Consider the following 26502-nt stretch of genomic DNA (forward strand, 5'->3'; position numbering starts at 1 on the left):
ATGAATTCCTTTGAAATAAGAGAAATAGCAGCCATAACCTGCTGAACAGTCATGTAAAATAATTGTCTTTCTACTGACAACATTTTCGCTCCTAGCACTTCAGAGTAGAACTTTTCATCTGGAAGAAACATGTGATACTCTCTAGCCAACATTTATAGTCCAACATAATTGTTCATAAAGTAGAAACTATAATTTATGATACCAAATAATAATGCAAGCCTATCACAACTATTTATGTTTGTATGTGGGGTAGGGGAACACATGTAAACATGTGTGTGTAGGCCAGCAGTTGACATTGAGCATCTTCTTCCATTGTTCCACGCATTAGTTTTTTAGGCAGGGTCTCTCTCCCTGAACCTGGAGCTCACAATTGGCTGGTTGACCAATAAGTCCCAGGGATTCATCTGTCTCCACCCTATCCCCAGAAAAGCTGGGGTTACATCATGGCTACAATGCTCAGCTTTTACATGGGTGCTTGGGAACCTCATATGTGCATGCATAGTAGGCACTTGCCAACTGAGTCGTCTTCCCAGCCTCCTGTTACAACTACCGATCCTTTTCTATATGTTTGGTTGTGAGTCTGGCCTTTACGGTTGAGCCATCTCTCCAGCCTTACTGATGCCTTTTTATCCTAAAACATTTATGTTTCTGTTAAGTTTTATTTACTACTGTTGGTGCTGAGGTGGGATATGCAGGCCACAATTCACAATGAAGTCAGAGGAACACTGTGGAACTGGTTCTCTCCTTCCTCCTTTGTGTGAGCTCTCAGGATTGAACCACATCATCAGTCTTGTGCAGCAAGTGCTTTACCCACTGAGCCTTTTCACTGGTCCCTGTGCTTCCTGCCTGGTGCTAGTAAGAAATGTTTATTTCCATTTTGTTAAGGGTTCAATTGTGCAAATTTGGTATTTTTTGCAACAAAACCTTACAGAAACTCTATATTCTTGCCTTTTATGTGGTAGTGGTGTGTACAGGTGCCCCACAGGCCAGAAGAGAGCATGAGATCTTCCTGGAGCCAGAGTTACAAGGGGTAACCACACAACAAGGATGCTGTGAACTGAACATGGGTCCTCGGCAAGAAGAGCAAATGTTCTTAACCAGAGTCATCTTTTTAACCCCCTTCTATTATTTTTTCCTTTTTTCTTTTTCGTTCAAGGAAATTATTGAGGTCATACCAATGTAAGAAGTAATAGCAACAAAATAATTAAAAAGTAAGAAAGAACAAAAGAAACTCAATGTTGAATTTGAAAACATCAGAAACAGGCTGGAGAGTTGACTCAGCACTTGCTGCTCTTACAGAGGACCTGAGTTTGGTCTTCAGCACCCACACGTGGCCTCACAACCATCTATCTGTAACTACAGCTCTAGGGCATCTGACACCATTCTTTTGGCCTCCAAGGGCACCTGCAAGCATGTGGTACACAAGCTCATATGCACACAAAGAAAATAATTATTAAAAACTAAGAAACTTCATAATGGGTCAAACCAGCAAGTTACCCTTCTGGCAAGGGGCCCGGTAGAATTAATCTACCATAGGCCAGTCCTTCCACTTTACTCTGGATTCCTTTTGCTTTTGAACTGAGTAAACAATAAATGAAAAAAAATAAACAGTTTTCAAAGAAATACAAACATTCAGTAAATCTGAGGGAAAGAAATGTTCAACATATTTAGTTATTAAAACAATGAAAAACTAAATGCTGAGGTTCCACTATATACCTGTCAGAATTCTGTCATTGAAAAAGTGAATACCAGTCACAGAAAGAAAAGAACACACTCTTCTTTTGAATATAAATTACACTATTGAAATCAGTGTAATTGGGGTTTTTTTGTTTTGTTTTGCGTTTTCTTTTTTTTTTTTCTTTTTTTTTTCTTTTTTTTTTTTTTTTTTTTTTTTTTTTTTTTACTCTGGGAGCCTGCTACCCAGCTCTCAAATAAATACAGAGACTTATTCTTACTTACAAATGCCCAGCCTTAGCTTGGCTTGGTTTTAGCCAGCTTTTCTAACTCAAATTATCCCATTTCTCTTTAATTATGTTTTGCCTCTGGGCTTCTTGCCTTTCTTTAGTCTATGTGTCTTTCTTTCCTTCTTATTCCCTGGCTGGCTGTATGAGTGGGTGATTGACCCCTGGAGTCCTCCTCTCCCTCTCCTTTTCTTGCTCCTCCCTCTTTCAATAGAGCCTACATTTCCCTTCCTATTTATTCTCTCTGCCTGGCAGCCCTGCCTATCCCTCTCCTGCCTAGCTATTGGGTGTTCATCTCTTTATTAGACCAATCAGATGTTTTAGACAGGCAAAGTAACACAGCGTCACAGAGTTAAAGAAATGCAACATAAAAGTATGCAACACATCTTTGCGTCATTAAACAAATGTTCCACAGCATAAATGAATATAACACATCTTAAACTAATATTCCACAACAAATCAGTATGGATGTTCCATTAAAGTCTAACAATATTAATAACATGTGACCCAGCTATACTGAGTTTATAGATACATATATACACCCAATGAAAACCAAGTCAACACTCAATAGCTGTCTGCTGTCTTAGTTCTCTTCTGCTGCTGTGGGAAGAATCTGGCAAAAGCGACTTGAGGGAAAAGGGATCTATTCTGGATCACAGTTCAAAGGTACAGTCCATAATAATAAGTCAGTGCAGAGAAACTTGAAGCAGCTGATCACATCATATTATCGAACAGGAAGCAGGACTGAGGAATTTTGTTACTGCTTAGCTACCTTTTTCTACAGTCCTGGCTTCCATTCAGAGAATGATGTCACTACAAAGGGTGGGATTTCTGTAGACAGAAGTTTCTGTCCCGCCTGGTCCCCCAGCCATTCACTCCCAAAGAAACACACAGAGGTTTATATTAATTATAAACTGTTTGGCCTATTAGCTCAGGCTTATTACTAACAAGCTCTTACAAATTAATCCATAATTCGTATCTATTTTTAGCCACGTGACTTGGTACCTTTTCTCAGTAAGGCATTCTCATCTTGCTTCCTCTGTGGCTGGCTTGCAACTGTGTGTTTGATTTTCTTCTTCCCAGAATTCTCTTAGTCTAATCACCCTGCCTATACTTCCCTGCCTGATGTATAGTCAATCTGCATTCTATTAAACCAATCTAAGTGACAAATCTTTACAGTGTGCAAGAGCATTATCCCACAGCAGCCTTCCACTTCAATTACTACAATCAAGACAACCTGCACAGGCATGCCCAGAAGCCTGTCTCTCAGGTGATTGTAGATTTTGACAAGTTGACAATTAGCACTAACCATCATATCTGTGTACCACTTTCTTTTTGCATTCTTTACAATTGCCAAGGTATGAAAGCAACTTGAGTGCCCACAATGAATAGATAAAGGCAGTGCAGCTGTCTTCCCTCCCTCCCTCCTTCCCTCCCTCCCTCTCACTCACACACACACACACACATTGGAGTATGAGTCATCTACATCCATAATTATTAGCCATCCATGCAGGGATGGCTGCAGAGTTGTGAGAGCTTACGGCTCTTGCAGAGGACACAAGTTTGTTTCCCAGCACCCATGTTACTCGTAAGCATCTCCAACTTCAGTTCCAGGGTATTCAATGCTCTCTTGTAGCCTCCGAGGCTTCTTGCATTCACATGGTACACTTAAACTCATGAAGTTCTCACACATACGAACAAAATAATAAAAGATATCATTTGCAAGGATATTGAATGGAATCAGAAGTCACATGAAGCATACTAAGTCAGACTTGGAAAGACAAACACATTTTTCTCATATGTAACTTTCAGTTCTAAAGACATCAAAGTAGAGAATATACAGTAACTTAGAAAATTCAATTTGAGAGAAAAGTAATGACTCACTGGTGAGAACCAGTGACTAAGGCTGCAAAGGGGAGTACAGTGACTTTATTCTGTGTCAACGTATTTTTAACATGTTAGAAATGTAGTGTATGCTTCTTCCCCAAGTGCGCACACACACACACACAGACAAACATACCCAAAAACAAACCAAAAACAAGAATGGAGCAAAAGATGTGAACCTTTACTTACATAGCCTATATTGCAGGATGCAGGTTGCCTGTGCTTTTTATTAAGCAATCTGAAATAATAGTTATTTCCATACTATTTTAAAGAAAGAGGGAATTCCACATAAGACTACCAATAAAGGATAAAGATGAAATATTAACCCTATGAGAGACTGCTTCTGTAATGGTGAGATATTACAACTGAGCCTTGCAAAAGTATAAACTAATGCTTATTGAATCTTTAAAGAACAAGGTTGGAGGCTAACCCACAGGGTCAATTTAATGCTAGACAAGCATCCAGCAATCCTAGGACCTTTCCTGGGATTAAAGCAGAAAATGATTTCTAAAGCCTAGTCTGGTGGACCTGGCATGCTGGCACACCTTAAATCCCAGCACTCAGGAGGCAGAATCGCGTGGATCTCTGTGAGTTTGAGGTCAGTCTACGTAGAGTTCTAGGATACACATAGATAAACCCTGTCTCAAAGATAAAAAAAAAAAAAAAAAACCAGTCTGATTGAATAGAACGGGGGCAGTTACGAAAGTAAGAGCTGACTCTAGTGGGTAAGGCTTGGGCAACATTGAAAGGGCCTGAAGCTCCAAGTCTGAAAATCTGGGTATCCATAGGGAACATGTGGTCTCTTTCCACACTGAGAACCCTGTTTATTCACTTTTTTTTCCTGAACCTAATGCCAGACATGGAGTCTCACGTCTAACAGACGCCTAAGCACCAGACATGCCTGTGCTGTGGTGGTAGAGCTACGCTGGAGACTTAGCAGGACCTGAGATGCAGACTGCTTCCGACAAGAGATGCCAGACTGCCTAGGTTAGAGTCCTGACTCACTAAATCTGTCTCCTGTTTTCCTGCCCATAAAATGCTAATTTAGTAATACATCCTTACCCTGGCTAGATAAGGAAATATCTGTACTTTTACCGGAGTGCCTGGCACACACAATTTGTCACAGGCCTCTCCTGAGCATGGCTCTACCATACCTAAGAACTCAAGAGTTGCTTGGAGGTGGAATCCAAGCACTCAGGAGACAGGCAAGCGGATCTCTGAGTTTGACGCCAGCCTGGTCTACAGAACAAGTTCCAGGACAGCCAGGGTTAATAGAGAAACCCTGTTAAAACAAACAAAAACCCTTGGACTTTACTATAGAGCTGCAAATGATGACAGTGAGGGTTTAGAACTTACCTACACAAAAGTAACTGAGATTCTGATATCAAATTGAACTTGGGCTTGAGCCTAGGCACGCACGCGACCACATGAAACCCCATCAGCCCTACAGTTAGAATTAGAAGCAGACCATATATTTTTGGTAAGAGTAGCAAGCACTGGGCTGGAGAGATGGCTCAGCGGTTAAGAGCATTGCCTGCTCTTCCAAAGATCCTGAGTTCAATTCCCAGCAACCACATGGTGGCTCACAACCATCTGTAATGAGGTCTGGTGCCCTCTTCTGGCCTGCAGACATACACACAGGCAGAATATTGTATACATAATTAATTAATTAATTAAAAAAAGAGTAGCAAGCACTGAGTACAGTGATGTATGCCTACCACTGCAGCTTTCAGGACCAGGAATTCAAGGTCATCTCTGTCTACATAGCAAATTTGAAGCCAGTTTGGGTTATATGAATTCTAAGAAAGAAAGAGAGAGAGAGAGAGAGAGAGAGAGAGAGAGAGAGAGAGAGAGAGAGAGAGAGAGAGAGAGAGAAAGGCATCCCAAAAGTGATTGCAGGACTTTTCTCTACCTTTCTTTCACTAAAATTAGTGGTGTCTGGTGCAGTTATTCATTGAGCTTGCACTTATTCTATGTGAACTGTGACTTCTTTTAATCTGTTGGTGTATTTATCAGTATCCTATAAATTTGCTTTTAAAAGCAAAGTTTTGGGGGGGGGGGGTCTAGAGAGATGGCTCAGAGGTTAAGAGCACTGGCTGCTCTACCAGAGGTTCTGAGTTCAATTCCCAGAAGCCACATGGTGGCTCAAAACCATCTATAATGAGATCTGGTGTCCTCTTCTGGCCTGTAGGCAGACATGTAAGCAGAACACTGCATACATAATAAATAAATAAATCTAGAAAGAAAAGGAAGGATGGATGGATGGATGGATGGATGGATGGATGGATGGATGGACAGAGAGATGAACAGTTTGGGGCCATGTCTGGGTTCGTAGCCATACTACAGCCATGGTGTGTTGTTGCCCATGGTTCCTGGTACCATCAAAGGTCAAGCTGATGCCATGGGTCTAGACAGCTACCTGGAGCCACGCTGGTATCTGAGGGTCAATCTGGGTGGCCTGTACTGCCACTTGGGGCCATGGTGACATTCAAGTCTGGGTGGGGTCCTATTGCCATTTGGGGGCATGCTAATGCCCAGGGTCTGATCAGCCACCTGAGACCATCTTGGTGTTCAAGGGCAATGCTGCCATCAGGGCCACACTGACTGGATAGCCTGTATTGCCACTGGGGCTATGGTGACGTCTGGGCCCGAGCTGCTGCCAAGGGCAATGTCTGGGTTGGTGGTCCTGCTGTAGATGGGGTCTATGATGCCGCCTAAGGCCCATGTTACCACAGGGAGTCAGTCATAGGTACCATGTGTGTTGAAATTCAAGGGCTGTGCTGAGCTGGCCCTGCCCTTCACTGGCCCTGGGATAGCTAGACACTGCACCAGGAGAGCTGGCCCTGCTCCTCATGGAGAGCTGGCCCCTGCACCTGGGAGAAATGACCACACCCCTCACCACGGGGCATAGCAGAGCTGGCCTGGATGGCATGGGCCTAGGAGAGCTGACTCCACATTTCACCTGAGGGGGCAGTCTCAGCAGCCCAGCCTGACCAGCTCAGCTACCACCCAGACCCACGTCCTAGGCCTTGGGTTGGACCACCCTAACATCTGTGCCATCTAAGGCCTGCTGGAACATGTGAAGGGGCTGGTCCTGCTGACGGTAGCCACAGGATCTCCATGACTCAGGGCAACAGCAGGGTACCCAAGAGGAGTTTCGGCGAGGGTCCAGTGATGGTGGTGTGCGGAGGACTTGAGCAGACCCATGACTGGACAAAGGTATAACACATAACACACCACAGCTCCCAATCCAACAGGACGAATGAAGAGGTGTTGGAGAGATGAGAAAGACGGAGCAGCAAGTGGTCTGGTTTGGTTTTGAAATAATTGTGGGGTAGGGAGTTTCCTTTGGGAAGGGATGCTGCAGTTGTGGAGGCACAGAAGGTGAACAGGATTGGGGTGCATGATGTGAAATCCCTAAAGAACTAATAAATTACATTTGAGACTGGAAACCTTCTATGAATAGTACAAAGCTCTTGTATGCGAGCCCTTAAATGTCAGCATTTCCTACACTGGCTCTGCCACTTCCCTTCTCCACAAAGTTCAGCATCTAAAAAAGGAGGGAAATCCTGGCAACAGATAAAAGAACTCCAAGTAAAATTTTAGACAAAAACCATAGATGGCCAAGCAAAGACTTTGAGTAGATGTAGACAGGTAAGTCAAAGCTAGCATTGGTCATCTCCTGAGATTCAAGAGACTAATGAGATGATTCACAGCAGGGAAAGCTATGCTGATGATGGAAGGAGAGAGGTGACTCCCAGAAACTGTCCTGACTCAACATGGGTGCCTTGTATATGTGCACATTTAAGGGAAGTGGAGGGTGCATCAATGTCAACAAGACATTTGTGTTACATGGCCAGTAGCAACAATGCCACTGAATACCGTAAATATTTTTTATAAAACATTTTATAAAATGTTTTTATATAATGATTCTGTGGACTATCCTATGAAGAAATTGACCTTCATTTTGTTATACAGTTCAGGATTAAATTACTGTCTAGTCTTACATAGCTAGCAAGTTATAACATGAGAAGCAACTTTTATTCTCCTGTAACAACTCTTTAAAATAAAAATAAGGGTAGCACTGAACCTAGAACATAAGCCTCTACAAGAACCTCTAGAAAACCAAATTCAAAAGTATGACAGAGAACAAGTGCACTGATTCTAGCTCTGGTTCCTCTGGCTCAGCGGTCCACACAGATGCACAGCACTGACCAGGAGACACAGCTGTGGAATGAAGACCGTGCAATCTGCTAAAGAGCCTCCTACAGGTAAATACCTACAACCCCTGCATTCAGGAGATGAGCAAGTTCAAGGTTAATGTAGGTTAACCTTGGTTCAGGTCAGCTTGAACTAGATAACAAGAACCTGTCTCAATAATCTGAGTACTAATATCCCAGGGCTGGACAAATAGCGCAGTGGTTAAGAACATGTATTGCTCTTATACAGGACTGAGCTCGAACTCCCAATACCATATCAGACAGCTCACAACTGTCTATAACTCCAGCTCCAGGGACCAGACACTCTTCTGACCTCCTCAGGCATGTGCACATAGAGAGACAGACATGTACAAATAAATAAATAATATTTTAAAAATACAATATCCACTCAACTTTCATTGTTATTTTATTATTTTACAATATATTTCAAAAACTGCCATTATAGTTGCCTTGACTCTTCTGAGAGCCCTGGAATAAAGAAACACCTAGACACACACAAACGTCAGTTCAAAATATCAACTGTCCTGAACCATCACTACCAAATTGCTATAACTTTTAAATAAATGTGTGATAATGCAAAATAAAATGAAAAATGTGTTAAAATCAAAAGTAAACTTTGCTTTAATGGCTATAGAAAGGAGGTGGTTTTGTTGTTTTGTTTTCGACACATCCAATTCTGGCAGCAAGTAATAGTATGCGTTAGCCATGTGCCCTGAAAATTTCTGTTTTCTGCTTGTGCGTATCATTTGAATCAGAGACGAGACATGTAGAAAAATGCTATAAATACCTTCAACACCCTCATTCCAGAAAGCCACGATGTTAATAAACTCAAAAGCTCTCATGAGCCATAGTATTTTATGATTATTTTTCCCTGGTAACACTGGCTGATTTCAACAAGAATGTAAAGAAGCTCTCCTGAGTCCAATCTCATTTCACATTCTTCAAGGAGCAAAACAGCAGCTCTACGTGGTGATGGCGATACATTTCAGTTTCTTCCTGTTAGTTTTTAATGTTGACATGAAAACAGATTTAGCTTGATTTCTACAAAGAAAACATTAGCTGTCAAATATTTCAGGATCTTAAGAACACATCACATACATGTAATTCAGTCTACAAAAAAACCAAAAACATGTCTGTATTTATGTAGCTTACCTTCGCTGAAGTCTTTTTTTTATTTTTTCCTGGCATGAAAAATAAGACTAAGTGACCAGTGCTGGCTTTCTTTCTCTATAAGCAACAATTTGGGTCTTGTTTCATTCAGTTTGGTGCAGTATTTTCTTAAAAACCACAAGAAGGCAATAAAAAGAAACATCTCTGGGAGAGACATGTGCTAGGGGTTTATGTCTGAAGTCATTTGAGGCATCCAACTTTGTTTTCAAGTTTATTAGCTCTTTAAACTGTTAGTTATTACTTTCTCGCCAGGTTGTGGTGGCGTGTGCCTTTAATCTCAGCAAGGCCAGCCCAGTCTACAGAGTGAGTTTCAAGACAGGGCTATGCAGAGAAACCCTGTCTTGAAAAACCAGATTTAAAAAACAAAAAAACACAAACAAACAAAAAACCTATTTTCTCTAGCAGGACACAGTGGCATCACAGGGTAAGGCTGCCCACAAGATCACAGTGGACTGAATTCTCAAGAGCCACCATAACCTAAGTGAGCAGGAATCAACAGAGCCATGCATGGTCACATTCAAATTCTCCCAAAAGCACTTTGCTGTTGTTCATGCCCCCACTGTCTTAAATGGCTTATGGTAGCCTTGTTAAAATTATATCAAGTAAGATTGTACAGTTTTTGTAGAGTTTTTTTAAGGTACTGCTATATTCAAATTAATATAATTCCATTTGCAAAATGTCATTAATAATCTCCTTTCTATAAACATGGTTGGCAAAATAAAAAAGGCACAGAAGGGGGCTAACTAGGTATGTTTTCAACTTTCAGAGAAGGGTACCAAAGCATATGTCATGTATCATTCATGAAGAAAAGCTGCTAAAATAGTCAGTAATTCATGCACAACTTGAGCTATGCGAAACTTCTCTTGAGCAAGCTCCTGAGGCTAGAGGAGAGGAGCTCTTCTAGTCACACGCTCCATGGAAAGCAGAGTACAAAGCTGCACATACATTTGGTTTAACAGTGGACCCATGTTTTTCAAAAAACAGTGAGGCAATTAAGCAAAGGAAAACAATACCAAAATACCTTCATAAACCATTCCACCTGCAGCCTCTGTCCTGTTTACCATTCGGTGGGGAAAATGTTCAATAAAATGTAAAATGCAGCATACGTAGTCATGTAATCTAGAGACTTCCCATGATAATCTATTGCGAATTGCACTTGACAGTTCACCACAACAATGGAAAGCTGGCCCCCTGGTGGTTTGCACGGTTCTTGAGCCCCATACTGAAGTTGAAGTCACCAGTAAAATGATCTGGATAAAAAGTTTGCAGCTGTGCTCAACCAGCTGGCTCCACCATCGGGGTGTGAGCCGACCCGGGACACTGCCTTGTCCTGTTCCTTTGTGGGACTCTCGTCCTCTGGCAGGTAGTCAGGCAGCTCTGTGTTCTCTTCCACTTCCACAGGGGCATCCTGGAATGGGACCAGCATCTGACACAGAGAAGCATGAAGAGCCATTACTAACCCAACATAACATGACACCATCCATGCCCTAAGTCACATCGTCATCTTAAGTGTCATCTTCATCCGGAGACTCTCAAAGGCTCTGTGTCTTATAGTGTTTTCTTCTTGCAGGACAGTCTAAGAACCGAGCACGCCGTGCACACAGGAGACGGCAGCTGCAATCTATCGGGGTTCTAGGGCAGAAGTAGTAACTGTGTCTAGACAGGCACTCTGAACTCCCAGAGTGCCACAAAGCCGCTCGTCTGTGGAAAGCAAAGCTCACAGCTTACAGTCGGTCCCTCCTCCACAACAAAGATCTAGAGTGCGCCATATTAACTTCTGCAGAGAATATGCTTTATTGTCTTGGATTCACAGAACTAGCTCAAGTTAGAAAGTACTGAAGAGCAATGTAAGGAACTGTCCTGTCCTTAACATATACAATCTGCATCACATCTCCACCGAGTTCAGAGATTCCGTTAGCACATTCTGAACTTCACAAAAGATCTCTCTATACTACTAAGACAGAAATCAAGATATACCACATCCTTATATTTCATAACTATTCCTCTAGGAATGTTATAATCCACTAACCATAAAAAGAAATCAAGAGTCCCAGTCTGGTAGGAGTAAAATAAAATGCAAGCTTTACCTCTTCCCCACTTTCACTTTTCACAACTTGTTGGGCTTTCATGACCTTGGTTGATGCTATTGCTGACGCCAAAGCCTGGGATGAAAGGATAAAGGAACAATTCTGAATGAGGACTTGCTTGGTTGTAACTTCACACACATTCAGTTGTTGAAAGTACTGACCTCTGCCTTCAAATCTGAACGGATTCGCACCACACACCTTTGAACAGCCATTTGAAAAGTAAAGCTAATAACACCTTTAATTTTTAACAAAGCCTCTTCACACAGATTTCTTCGAGACTGAAAAAGTAAAAAGCAAACTGTTATTAAAACAGGTAGAGAAAATAAGTCAACTTGAGCCCTACTGAACCATTCATTGGTGCCAATTCTGTCACTGTAAAAAGACCACAGAACCAATTACACAAACCTACATGGCAAAGCCTACTACACACAGGCTGTAAGGCATGGCCTACTACACTAAGCTTCCACAACAGCTTAGTCCACACTAGACATTGCAGGGAACTCAATATTGCGGTACTTGTCTACCTAAACATATCTGATCTTGCAGTGCCACAGTGACATGTGCAGTCCACGGCTGACAGAAGCATGGAACATTGTTACATGTTATTGCAAGGACAAGGATTAGATAGAAAAGGAAGAAAGTTACAACACGACAGTAATTCTTGGCATATTTCAAACTTCAATCTTAATATGTAGTGTTAATAACTATCACCCAATGCATAACAAAGTACTCAAGAACAGAAAAGTAGAGGCCATTAGCCATTTTTGTTACGTTCTACTGAGACAGCCACGTTCCCTTACTTACAGATCCTCTGACTTCAGTTCCATCTAAGGCAGAGTTGGCACAATTACGACAAAGACCATATGGTGTACTAAAACATTCACTCCCTAGCCCTCTATTCTAGTCTAAAAATCTCTAGGCATAAGCTAGAATTAAAAGTATTCTGTGTTTGAATCACTGTCCCTTATAAATATTATGTCCTCCTTATTCATGGCATGCGATATCAAGCATTATCGATATTCTCTTTTGGTTTTCATTTTCCTCTGCTGGTACCCACATGGTCTCTGCTACTTTAAAGCAGGGTACTAATTATCCCGTTTCTAACTTCACCAAATCTTATTCTATTTGTTTCCTCTTATCCCCACAGTCCAGTACCTGTAATTAAGAAACTGCTTTCTGCTTTGACCCTCAGGAGATATTCTAATCACCTCAGCTATATTTTGATTTTTTTGGTCTTACTGTATACTGGCCTATACTTTTTTGTAAGTAGTTACTTTGAGTGTGTGATGTATATGGGAGAAGGTGTATAAGCATGTATGTATTTATGTATGTGTACCTAGGCATGCATGGAGTATACAAGGGACATAATAGGTATCCAGCTTTATCACTCTCTTATTCCTTTGTGACAAGACCTTTCACTTAACCTGGAGATAAAGTGTCAACCAGCAGGTTCCAGCAATCCTCTGTCTCTAGCCCCACAGTGCTGGGGTTCAGGCATCTGTGCAACCATGCCTGGCTTTGTACATGAGTTCTGGAGATTTCAATGCAGGTCCTCATGACTGAACACTGAGTATTCTTACCCACTGAGCTATCAGGTCCTCAGGACTGCACACCGAGGATTCTTACCCACTGAGCTATCGGGTCCTCAGGACTGCACACCGAGGATTCTTACCCACTGAGCTATCAGGTCCTCAGGACTGCACACCGAGGATTCTTACCCACTGAGCTATCAGGTCCTCAGGACTGCACACCGAGGATTCTTACCCACTGAGCTATCGGGTCCTCAGGACTGCACACCGAGTACTCTTACCTACTGAACTAGCTCCTTAGCCCCCTTTGGATTTCTGTGTTAGCTTTTAAAAAGTAACTTATTCATAGTCAACAAAATGAACAAGACATACTAGAGATACTTTATGTATATTAAGGTATTCTATTTCATCAATTTTCATACAGCAGAAATTTTCTAGAAACTTTTTGGACTTTCATAGCTGTTAACTTATTTGATCCTGTCACAGGTTAAGAAGGATGTAAAAGTGCCCTCCCCTAACACATACAGAGACAGAGAGACAGATATACAGACAGACAGACAGACAGACACACACACACACACCCCTACTGAACCTTAAAAAAAAAATAGAAAAAGCTTAGCTTTAAGGCCTTAAATAAACCAGCAGAAAAGGTTGTGGTGATCCTTAGAAAGTCTGCCTGGCACAGGTGAAGAGGTGAGTGGAGAAATACCAGTTTAAGTGTCCACCCCTTAGGAGGAAGAAGGAAGGAGAGTGGAGAAAAATACATAATGCAATAAAAACAATTAAAAAAGAGTAAAAGAAAAAAGTGTCTACCCCTGAATATGTAATATATAATTTCTCCTGAAATTATCTCAAACTCAAGTCGTATATACTAAATTAGAATTAAACAATTAAAATACAGACAAAATATTGTGGGTGGTGGTGGCGCACGCCTTTAATCCCAGCACTTGGGAGGCAGAGGCAGGCGGATCTCTGTGAGTTCAAGGCCAGTCTGGTCTACAAGAGCTAGTTCCAGGACAGGCTCCAAAACCACAGAGAAACCCTGTCTCGAAAAACCAAAAATATATACAAAATATTAATTTTTTTAAAAAAAACAGTGATGCTTAGATACTGGAAACATAACATCTCTGGTGAGCTCCCTACCACGCAGAAGGTTTTCAAGGTCCAGCACAGCATGCTGAAACTGATATTGATCTTGGCTGTTAACCTGACTGGACTGAGAAGTGCCCACAGATTAGGATCACCACAACCTTTTCTAGTGCTTGATGGAGCCCATTCTCTTTGGAGGAATACTTTGCTCGGCCTAGATATAGGGAAAAGATCTTGGCCCTGCCTCACAGTGATATGGCAGACTTTACTGACTCCCCATGGGCAGGCTTACTCTCTCTGAGAGTGGATGTGGGGGGGGGGGTGGAAGGAGAGGAAGGAGCAGGAAGAAGGGAGAGAGTGGGAACTGGGATTGACATGCAAAATGAGAAAAGAGTATTTTAAAATTTAAAAAAGAGTCTAAAAAGTTGGTTATTAGTCCCAGCACACTGCACTCCTAAGGCAGAGGACTAGACGTGCCTGAGTTCAAGGTCAACCTAGGCTATAAAGTGAGACCAGATCTCAAAACAAAGGAACAAAATTCAGAACCAGTGAACGTCACAGGGGGAAGAGTGCCTGTCACCAAGCCTGACACCCCGAGTCTGCTTCTGAGGACCACATGGTGGAAGAAGAGAACCGCCTTCTGCAACTTGTCCACTGACCTCAACATGTGTGCCCCAACCAAGAAAAAATTAAAACGAAATAAAAAAAAGAAGAAAAAAGAACACTTGGTTCCTTGAAAAGATCGATGAAGTTAACAAACATTTATCTTCCAAGAAAAGCCAACTGCTACACTCAGGATTTAAGAGGGAAATATGACTGCCAACCTTACACACAGAAAGAGTTAGGAAAAGCTAAGGCTGAGTCTCCTCTACCTGGCCTTGGGATGAAAGTGGTTCAGATCTGGGAGTCTTTCCCAGATTTTACAACTGTATGTAAACTACACTTGCTAAACACCTCAAATTCAAAAATTATGAATTCTTAGCGCTGGAGAGATGGCTCAGCAGTTTAGAGCAACTATTGCTCTTGCATAGGGCCCAGGCTCAATAATACTGGTAGATAGCTCAAAATCATTCATAAACTCCAGGGGATCCAGTGCCAGTCTCTAGTACACATATACAAATGCAGTCAAAACAGCCATACACATGAAATAAAATCTAAAAATCTTAAAGTGAAATTTTAAAATTAAAAATTGTTCAAACTCCAAACCTTTCTGAGTTTGAAATTTAAAAAAAAAAAAAAACAAGTTTTGGATCTTAAAGCATTTCAAAATGTACATTTTTGGATCAAGGACACAGCCTATACAAATACTATGAATAACTGCATGAAACATATTACGACCTCAACAAAATGTACACAATACAAAGACATAGACAGCCAAAACTTAATTAAAAAAAGAAAAAGAATGAACAAGTAAAGAGATTCAATTAATGGTCAAAAAGCTGCCCACCAAGCAAAGCCCAAGGCCAATGACTTCACTGATAATTTCAACAAAATGTATAAAAAGGGGGTTGGAGAGATGGCTCAGTGGTTCAGAGTACATCTACTCTAGCAGAGGACTCACCTTCAATATAAGCACCCACGTAATTCAGAGAATTCAGCAATAAAAGACCACTTAAAACTGGTCAAAGAACAAAGAGGAAATGAGCATTTCCCTCAAATATAAATCTGAAATAAGTTAAAATACATACACAATAACCCCCAATCCAATCACTAAAAAACTGACTAATACATTTCTAGAATGTTGCTCAACATTAGTTAGGAAAGTGTAAACCAAAACCATCAAGGAACACTTTCAACCCACTAGGACAGCTGGGAAATGGCAAGTGCTGATAAGCACGTGGAGAAACTGGTTGAAATATAGAACCGTGTAGTCACAGAACACAATCTGACAGTCCATTAAAAATTAAACGTATAATTACCATATGCCTGAGCAATGCCACTAGGTAAATACCCAAGAGGATGTTAATAAGTGCTTAAAAACAACAATAAATGTCTAAACATGCTCCTAGCAGGTTTCTAAGAGCCAAAGTAGAAACAATTCACCTGCCTATCAGTTGATAAATGGATAAGCAAAGTACCACACATCCACAAGATGGAATACATACAAAGAAGTGGGTGTGCAGATACATGCTACAACACCAATGAGCCCTCAGACGTTATGCTAACCATAGATCCTTTCAATGCCTACAGGACCTAGTGGTATCTATCTCATGTCTGACACTAGAAGCTATACCTCATATCTACATAAATCATGCACAGCTTTAATTAGACCTGTCTGCTTCCTGCATGTCTGTCGGTTCACATGTTTCACTGCATATTCTTTAGACCTTCTATTAAGAACATGTACATTTAAAACTGCTATGTATGCTGATTAGCCCGTATCTTTAGCATAAGATGTCCCTTTTGTGAAGAGGGTAAAATTCTAATATTGCAACTTTTTCTTAGAGAATGTTAGCAAGTGACGGTAAAGAAAGCAGTGATACTTCTCTTGCCATCTTATGAAGCACATCTTTAAATCTTACCGTATCATCAAGACCATCTATCTGCAAAACTACTGTTTTGGCACGTTTGTTTGTAGTTCCCAGGAAAAACTGAGCTTTCCTTCGACGTGAATTCACTTCATTAAAACTATCACCATCAGCCATACTGGAGGACTGAAGGATGTCATAGATCTCAGAGGCCAGAAGTTTTGTTTCTCCTGGCGTTGTAGTCCTTGAAAAGAAAGGCATAGTCACTTTTGCTGATTCTGTAATTTTACTTCCCAACTTCGGTGAGTTTTGTTTACTTCATACTGCTATCTTATTCAATAAAAAAGCAACACCAATGAGTCTCAGAACTGGGAATGTAGTTCAGACGGCAGAGCTCTTGCCTAGCAGGCTTGGAGCCCTATATTTCCAGCAACACACAAACAAGGTGCAGTGACTCTGCTGTAACAACAGCACTCAAGAGGTGGGGGCAAGAGGATCAGAAGCTCAAGGTCCTCCTTGACCACACAATCTTGAGATCAGTCTAATACAAGACTCTACTTTAAGGATGAAAAGGAAAAAATAAGGAAAGCATCAAGTTGGTATGATCTTCATTCAACTTTTCACACAGTCCAGGCTAACTTTCTCCACCTCACTGTGATGGTGTGAATGAAAATGGCCCCAACTGGCTCACAGGGAGTAGCACAATTAGGTGTGGCCTTGTAAATCACTGGAAGCCGCTTTGAGGTTTCAAGGGTTCAAGCCAGTCCCATTGTGACTCTCCCTTCCTGCTGGGTGTCTTTAATCCCAACACTTGAGAGGCAGAGGCAGATAGATCAGTGAGTTCTAGGACAGGCTCCAAAGCTACACAGAGAACCTCTGATTCAAAAAAACCATAAGAAAAAAAAAGATGCAGAATTCTTAGCCATGATGATAATGGACTAACTGTCTGAACTGTAAGCAGCCCCAGATTTCCTTTAAGAGCTGCTGTGGTCATTGTACCTCTTCACAGCAATGGAAACCCTAACTAAGACACTCATAATGAGTTACCATGCCTGGCTAGGCTGTAACAATCTCCTAAGTTCATTTAAAACATGATTTATTGAGATTCAGAATATATCCTAGCACGGTACAAAAGTACATTTAATTAAAATCATTAAATAAGAAACCAAGTAAATAGATCAGGTTACCAAATTTCTCTGCTGCCACAATTGTTGCTCAAACCATCTCTTTTCTATCAATTCAGGTAGCCTATTTTTAAAGCTGAACTGAAAAGGCAGAGAGCTGCAATGCAGATATTTTTTGATGTCTTCAAAAAAATAATGAGTTGAAAACTGCTGGCAAGCATATTAGCAATGCCATCTAAAGAAATATTAACAGAGCCAGGAAGACAGCTTACCACGGAAAGTCTGTGCCATGCAAGAGTGAGAAATGGAGTTTGGATCCCCAGCCCCCGCGGAAATGCCAGGTAGCATGAGAGTCTGCCTGTAATTCTACCATAATCAGGTAGCAATGAACTAGGCTAACTACATTAACACAGCATTCAAATACAGATGCTTCTAATGCTTATTTTGGTGAAAACAGAAATGACTTTCCTCAAGCTTGAAAGGGGAGTTAGAACAAAAAAAAAAAAAAAAAAATCAACACATAAGAAACTTGAAAGGGAATCTTCAAATATTGAGACCTACAGAAGCCAAATAAACTGCAATGTCTTATCCATCATTTATCTTAACTACTAAAAAGGCTAAGGGATCAAATTAGAATGAGTATGTAATAAATGTTTTATTATTAGTGTAGCAATTACTATACTATTCTAAAAATGTAACTTTATTTAAAGGAAAAAAGTCACTTTCAGAAACCATGTAGACACACCACTAGGATTCACCTCAAAAAGAGGCCTTTATGGCCTTTAATGACAAAGAAGCCAGGAAGATCTGGCCCATCAACACAGCAGGTGCCTTTGGGCCCAATTCTCCTTCAAGCCTCTGAAGAGAATGGTGTGACAGCTGGACAGAGGCATGCGCGGTCTTACAACCCAATGAGGTGGTTTAGCAGTTAAAGGCTTAAAGGTGCTTACTCAAGCTGTCCTCTAACCTCTACAGCCAGGCACACACCCAGGCAAATAATTTAAAAAGTAAAATTAACTAAATAAAGGACTGTTCTGCTACAGACATAGCTGCCAGCACAGCAGCTTTAGAACCATCACAGACAAAGGGCAGGGGATGTTCTTTCCAAGCAGCCCAGAAAGATGTCGTTTCTGTTCAGGTCAGGGCTCATCTAGAAGGCATTCTGTCACGCTGTCTATCTGCTCCTTTCTTGTCGCAAGTGTACAGGAGCCTGGGGACTTTCTCTGCCCAGTCCTGTCCCAGCCTTCTTTATGTCTAAGACATTAATCCACATTTCTAACTTTACCTTAGATCACCTTCCCTAATGACCTGCCAAGATAATGTCTTCAGTTTCTCTCAGTAACTTCATGGTGCTCTCCATACTCAGTAACTAACTTCATGGTGCTCTCCATACTCAGTAACTAACTTCATGGTGGTCTCCATACTCAGTAACTAACTTCATGGTGCTCTCCATACTCAGTAACTTCATGGTGCTCTCCATACTTTGCCTGTGTATGTTTTCTACACACACACACAAACACCTTACCACAAGTTTAAGAAATTACTTTATAGGTTAGGGCCATGCTACTTGAACACACTCTAAATTGTTAAAGTTCAAATGGAAAATGTATTTTTTCAACATTTTGGGTTTTTTAAATATTTTATTATTTTTGTGTGTATATATGGTTTGTCTGTATGCATGTCTATGCACTGCATGCATGCAGTACCCACAGAGGCCAAAAGAGGGGCTCAGATCCCCAAAAACTGGCCTTCTGGATAGCTGTGAGTGACTGCGTGGGTGGTCCATGGGAAGAGCAGCCAGTGCCCTGAACCTCGAGCTATCTCTTGTTGTTTTAAGAAGCAGTCTCCAGAGTCCAAGCCAACTCTAGCTCCTGGCAGTCCTTCTGCCTCAGACTTTTGGGTGCTGGAATGTTGGCTCTCGACACTCCTTTTGTTTGTTTTGAGACAAGGGTTTCTCTGTATAGCCCTGGATATCCTGGAACTCACTCTGTAGACCAGGTGGGCTTCAAACTCATAGATTCACCTACTTCTCTACCTCTGGAGTGCTGGAATTAAAGGTGTGTGCCACTACCTCCCGGCTTTAACACTACTTTTAAATCTAATTTTCCACATCTTCTTTGTACTACTACTTACTTCCAACTTCAATAACTATGCCTGTTTAAGGAATACACATGCCACTGATTTGTTGATATATGTAAAAATCTAAGTTTCCATAAACTTTGAGATTCTTAACAACCTCACCAAAAGAAACTCTGAATTTCCGAGACCATGATGAAGGGTCCTTTGAGTATCAAACAGATGGAAGTAGGCATCACTACAGATGGAGTCACAAGGGCAGTGCTCCACGACATCACTACACATGAAGTCACAGGGGCAGTGCTCCATGACATCACTACAGATGGAGTCACAGGGGCAGTGCTCCATGACATCACTACAGATGGAGTCACAGGGGCAGTGCTCCATGACATCACTACACATGAAGTCACAGGGGCAGTGCTCCACGACATCACTACACATGAAGTCACAGGGGCAGTGCTCCATGACTTCACTACAGATGGAGTCACAAGAGCAGTGCTCCATGACATCACTACAGATTATTTACTATGATTAGCTGTCTCATTGCTCTGCTACCAAATCAATTCACTTACTTTAGAAAGCTTCATTTAGTGTACAACTTTTTCTTTTAAAAAAAAATTATAGGGTTCTGGCTATTACAAACAATGCTGCTATGAACATAGTTGAGCATATAATTTTGCTGTATGATAAGGCATCTCTTGGGTATATTCCCAAGAGTGGTATTGCTGGGTCCAGGGGTAGGTTGATCCCGAATTTCCTGAGAAATCGCCACACTGCTTTCCAAAGTGGTTGTACAAGTTTGCATTCCCACCAGCAATGGATGAGTGTACCCCTTTCTCCACAACCTCTCCAGCAAAGGCTATCATTGGTGTTTTTTATTTTAGCCATTCTGACAGGTGTAAGATGGTATCTTAAAGTTGTCTTGATTTGCATTTCCCTGATCGCTAAGGAAGTTGAGCATGACCTTAGGTGTCTTTTGGCCATTTGAACTTCTTCTGTTGAGAATTCTCTGTTCAGCTCAGTGCCCCATTTTATAATTGGGTTGATTAGCCTTTTACGGTCTAGTTTCTTGAGTTCTTTATATATTTTGGAGATCAGACCTTGGAAACAACCTAGATGCCCTTCAATGGAAGAATGGATGAAGAAAGTACGGAATATATACATATTAGAGTACTACTCAGAAGTAAAAAACAATGACTTCTTGAATTTTGCATGCAAATGGACGGAAATAGAAAACACTATCCTGAGTGAGGTAAGCCAGACCCAAAAAGAGGAACATGGGATATACTCACTCATATTTGGTTTCTAACCATAAATAAAGGACATTGAGCCTATAATTCGTGATCCTAGAGAAGCTAAATAAGAAGGTGAACCCAAAGAAAAACATATAAGCATCCTCCTGAATATTAACCTTCATCAGGCGATGAAAGAAGACAAAGACCCATATTGGAGCACCGGACTGAAATCTCAAGGTCCAAATCAGGAGCAGGAGAGAGAGCACGAACAAGGAACTCAGGACCGCGAGAGGTGCACCCACACACTGATACAATGGGGATGATCTTTCAGGAACTCACCAAGGCTAGCTGGCCTGGGTCTGAAAAAGCATGGGATAAAACCGGACTCGCTGAACATAGTGGACAATGAGGACTACTGAGAACTCAAGAACAATGGCAATGGGTTTTTGATCCTACTGCACGTACTGGCTTTGTGAGAGCCTAGGCAGTTTGGATGCTCACCTTACTAGACCTGGATGGAGGTGGGTGGTCCTTGGACTTCCCACAGGGCAGGGAACCCTGACTGCTCTTAGGGCTGACAAGGGAGGGGGATTTGATTGGGGGAGGGGGAGGGAAATGGGAGGCGGTGGCGGGGAGGAGACAGAAATCTTTAATAAAGAAATAAATTAATTAAAAAAAATTATAGGGGCTGGAGAGATGGCTCAGCGGTTAAGAGAATTGCCTGCTCTTCCAAAAGTCCTGAGTTCAATTCCCAGCAACCACATGGTGGCTCACAACCATCTGTAATGAGATCTGGTGCCCTCTTCTGACTTACAGGCATACACGCAGACAGAATATTGTATACATAATAAATAAATAAATAAATCCTTTAAAAAAATTATCAGCTGAGCCACATTCCAGCCTTGTATCCATGCTTGACTGAATGAATGAAGCTCTGAGTTTTACCCCCTGCACCACAAAATCTAGATATGGGGCACACACCTGCAATACCAGCACTCTAAGTAAAGGCAGGAAGATCAGTAGGTCAAGGTCATCCTTGGCCAAAGAGTAAGGTTGAGGCCAGCCTGAGCTATGTGAAGAGTATCTCAAAAGTAAAATAAACACACATAACCAGTATTCTTTTATTTTTAGGCAATGGCCTATGAGTAAGTGATACCTGAATTTTAAATCTTTATAGTATAAAGCACCAGTTAATGGACTAGAAAACACAGTGAGAAGGAAATGTTTGACAGATACTAAGAGCCATGAATAGTCAGTTGTCTTGAAATTTGAACAAAAACCTCTGCTGCCCTGTTTCTGCCCCATCAGTTGCAAATATCTTAGGATTATCACTGTAATACAGGAGAGAGAAGCGAATTATTAAATACTTACTAATATCCCAAAATGAAAGGATAGATGTCAACATTTTAAATAAAATATAAACATATTTATAAGGACTGTTAATAACCATGTTTATCAGTAAAAACAAAATTAACAGCCAAGCATAGTGGTATACACTTTTAAACCTTGCAAGGAGGCAGAGGCAAGTCGATCTCTGAATTCAAGGCCAGCCTGGTGTAAAAAACAAATTCCAACACAGCCAGGGCTACACAGAAAACAAATATTCCCTAGCAAAATATTTTTGGGTAAAAAACTTACAGAAGTCTATCTTTTGTTCATTAAAAATTCTAAATAATATTTGAAATTGAAAAAGAAAATTTCAATAAATGTGAGTCATCCATCGGCTTACACAGACCCATTTTTCTTCTGCCCCAGAGAATACTGCCTGCCGTACTTACTTTTGTATGACGTTCTGTAAACTTAACATCATCCCCAACTCTCCCTTCATCTTTTCTCTGTTTGCACGGCATTCAGCCAAGTACCGGAGCGCCTGCAGCAGAAACAACAGTCAATTCACACATCCAAACTGCTCGAAACTATGGTCACTTACAATTCACTGGGAGAGGAAAAAGAAAAGTGTTTTTATTTTCAGCATCAATTGATTTTAAATTCTCCTTTAAATGTAACATTCAAAATAATCTCCTAGGAGCTGTGGTAACTGAATGTGTCTTATGAAATGAACATTCCGACCTTATCCACAAGGTCAAAATTAGGTTGTTTCACTTTTATTTATCATTTCATCTTTACAAGATCACAAGGAGCTATATTCCATTTATTAATCTCAAAAAGTAATTCCAACAGCCATCATGTCCCTGGATGCTTTCTACACATTAACTAAAGTAAACTGCTGGGGGACAAAGCATACAATGAACTTTATGTAATGAACTGACTCCTGTCTCACTGTACTACACCTTTCCAATGTGTTGTAAATCAGAAAAACAAATAAGCAAACAAACAAAACAAGCAAAGCGGTGTACTCCCACAAGTACACCAGGAAGGAAGCTGGGGTAGAAGGATTTGCTCTGAGCCATGACTGCATAGTAAGTTTTAGGATAACCTGGGCTACAGAAGGAGACCATCTCAAAACACCAGGATACATAAGATGAACTAACGGTCACAGCTCTGTACTTAGGAGATAAGCTAACTTTCCCAGGTACTGTTCTCTTACAATAGGCACATTTTTCCACCATTTCCCCCACACGCGGCTTCTTTGGGGTTGTCCGGCTGTTTACCTTTACAGTAAATACTGCTCTCATCTACAGACTTCACCATAACTCGGTCATCTCAATCTACTTATCGTTCACATTTCTACTGGGTCTTCTGCCTTTCAAGTAAAAGTGCTGAGTCTATTAAAAATGTGTCAGCTATTAAGGCCACCAACTCAAGCACCTGTTTCTCTTCCTGTGATCATAAAGCTGTGACTTCTGCTTCCCTTAATGAAGGTTGACCTGATATGCAAACTGCCCTTCCCTGTAGAAACTTATACCCAAGGCCTGTTTCAGACGGTCAAGAGGGAGAATGCAGTTGTGTCCTTAGGAAAAAGGGACGAGGCAGGTCCTGGAGACCCTTTCCTCACTGCACAGATAGCAGCAGTCTAGACGGTAGCATTCAGAGGAACTCAAATGGGCGTGGTGGTTTTTGAGTCTGTGAGGCGGACATCATACTGAGGAAGACACAGCAGTCATACTTGCAAAGAACAGGCACACAGTAGTGTCCCAAACAGCAAGAATTTCAAAGATCTACAGAGGGGGCCAGAGAGTCTGTGTTTGAGTGGCAATCTGCACATGCAAAGCGTGAAAGGCCACATGGTAAGGGAATAGCATCACCAGAAACGGAGCTCAGGATGAGGTGGGAAGAGTTTGGGATGACATCTGCCAGAGGAACAAAGACCTCGCCACCCATGAGGCATCAGGGTGAATGCCTAGATGTGTTTACCATGGCAACGGAGGTAGCACAGATTGCACAAATTCTAACAAAGCCCAAAGCAATCTTGAAAAATCAAATTGGTCCCAAGTTACCTAAAAGCTACACTGAAAGTTACACTGAAAAAAGTTCAACAGCATTTATAGAAATATTTTCTTCTCTTTTTAAAGTTTTTGAGACAGGGTTTCTCTGTATAGCTCTGGCTGTTCTGGAACTCACTCTGTATACCAGGCTGGTCAAACTCGGAATCATCTGCCTCAGCTTCCTAAGTGCTAGATTAAAGGTTTACCACCATGCCTAACTTAAAACAATTTTCAAAAACCTGACACATTAAAAGGCTTTAATACCTGGCATAGGGAGAAAATCACCAGATCAGAAAAGATGCAGGTAAATGTAACCTATATCCAGAATAGTTAGGCAAAAGTAACCAAAAGACACAAATCAAGGTAAAATAGAGATTATGAATTAGAAAAACATCAAAAACAGCTATTATAGTATGTTTCATGTTTGAGGGTGAGGATGAAAAACGAAGACAAGGATTAGAGAAATGGAAGTCGTTAAGAAGGCAGACAACCTCTGCAGGTCGAAACGTGAAACGAAAACAGTCTAGGTTCTACACAATAAGGAGCGGTGGACTCTAAAATGCCAAACGAAGTGCGGAAAGGAAGAAAAGGATTAAATTCAGGGGCATAAAGGCTCAGTGCAGCAGTGTCAACAGGACAACACATGCTAATGTTATATGGACCTGAAGAATGGGAAGGGGGAGACTTTCAGCAAAAATTAAAAATCAAAACCTATGAAAAAATAGTGGATGAAAATTTCCTAAACCTCAGAAGATTTAAACACACGGACTCAAGAAATTCAACAAATTACAAGTAAAATAACAATAAAAAGAAAATATACCTCAAAATCTAACACACACAAACACACACACACACATATATATCAGGCATTTCCTGAAACACAGTAATGAGTTCACAGATGAAGTCACAAAAGTCATTTAGGGTTCCAAGACGATTCAGCAAATAAGACAATTCGAGTCATGGAAGCCGGATGACCTGAGTTCAATCCCAACTTAAGTTTAATTCCTGTCCTGAGGTCAATTCCCAGAGTATACAGTAGGAGAAAATCCATTCTAGAAAATTGGTCTCTGACCTCCACAGTGAGCAAGGACACATGTGGATGTACACACAAATAAAAGTACAGACAAATAAAATGTGTTCAAATAAGTATAACACTTTTCTTATTAGAAATCGTATAAGCTGGCAGCATGATACAGTCAGACTGACGTGAGCTCCAGGCAAGCCTGATTTACAGAGCAAGTTCCAAGCCAGCCCTGGACTACAAGAGTGAGACCTTATGAAAAAAAAAGGGGAGGGGGGGAGGGAAAGAGAACATATAATCCAGGAGACACATAGCAGCAATAATTTTTAATTACAGGAAAATAATAGCAAACACTGCAAATGTTAAAAAGAAAGAAGAAAGAAAGAAAGAAAGAAAGAAAGAAAGAAAGAAAGAAAGAAAGAAAGAAAGAAAGAAAGAAGAAAGAAAGAAGGAGGGAGGGAGGGAGGGAGGGAGGGAGGGAGGGAGGGAGGGAGGGAGGGAGGGAGGGAGGGAGGGAGGGAGGGAGGGGAGGGGAGGGGAGGGGAGGGGAGGGGAGGGGAGGGGAGGGGAGAGGAGAGGAGAGAATTCCTCGGGCAGACAGGAAAAAAAAGGAGGCTAGCACATGTTAGTCTATGTTTAGGAATGAAGACCACTGGAAACGGTGAAGACGAGAACAAATATAAAAGGCATTTGAAACTGAACGCAGATGCACATACCTTCAATTCTAACTCAGAGAATCAAACAAGGGGGGTTAACAGCTAAAGGCAACACCAGGTGTGGCGGCGCACGCCTTTAATCACAGCACTCTGAAGACAGAGGAAGGCAGATCTCTTGTGAGTTTAAGGCCAATCTGGTCTACAGAGTAAAGTCCAGGCCAGCCAGGGTGATATGAGACCCTTTCTCAAAACAAAACCAGAATTGGAGACAAGCCTTCACTACAGGGCAACAGCACTCCAAAAAATCCTCCAAACTCTCAAGTGACAGCTGGTTGTGGCAGCACATGCCTGTAATTCCAGCATTTGAGAGGCAGAGGCAGGCAGGACAATTGTGAGTTCAAAACCAGCCTTACACAATGAGTGCCAACAGCCACGGCTATCTAGTGACACCCTGTCAAACAAACTGAATTTTAAAAAATTCAATATATTTTAAAGCTAACTGAGCTAGGAAGTTAGCCAGGTGCTTGCTTAGCATGTATGAAGTTCTGTCAATCCTGAGTATCACAAACAAAGACTGAGAGCATACTGCTTAAAGC

At 41.3% G+C, this 26502-nt stretch overlaps 1 protein-coding gene across 1 annotated transcript in view; it reads right to left on the reverse strand.

Annotated features, from left to right (window-relative positions):
* Positions 1–8448: 8448 nt before the first annotated feature.
* Armc1 (armadillo repeat containing 1) overlaps positions 8449–26502 on the reverse strand; it is a 29999-nt gene continuing 11945 nt past the window's right edge. Inside the window, exons 3-7 of the mRNA XM_057791147.1 lie at positions 22622–22713; positions 16463–16652; positions 11484–11600; positions 11323–11397; positions 8449–10661 (exon numbers count right to left, since the gene is read on the reverse strand). Of these exons, the coding sequence (XP_057647130.1) occupies positions 10470–10661; positions 11323–11397; positions 11484–11600; positions 16463–16652; positions 22622–22713 (666 nt within the window). The 3' untranslated portion in view covers positions 8449–10469. The remainder of the gene's footprint in view (positions 10662–11322; positions 11398–11483; positions 11601–16462; positions 16653–22621; positions 22714–26502) is intronic.

Source organism: Chionomys nivalis, chromosome 16, assembly GCF_950005125.1.
Source record: "Chionomys nivalis chromosome 16, mChiNiv1.1, whole genome shotgun sequence".
Classification (NCBI taxonomy): domain Eukaryota; kingdom Metazoa; phylum Chordata; class Mammalia; order Rodentia; family Cricetidae; genus Chionomys; species Chionomys nivalis.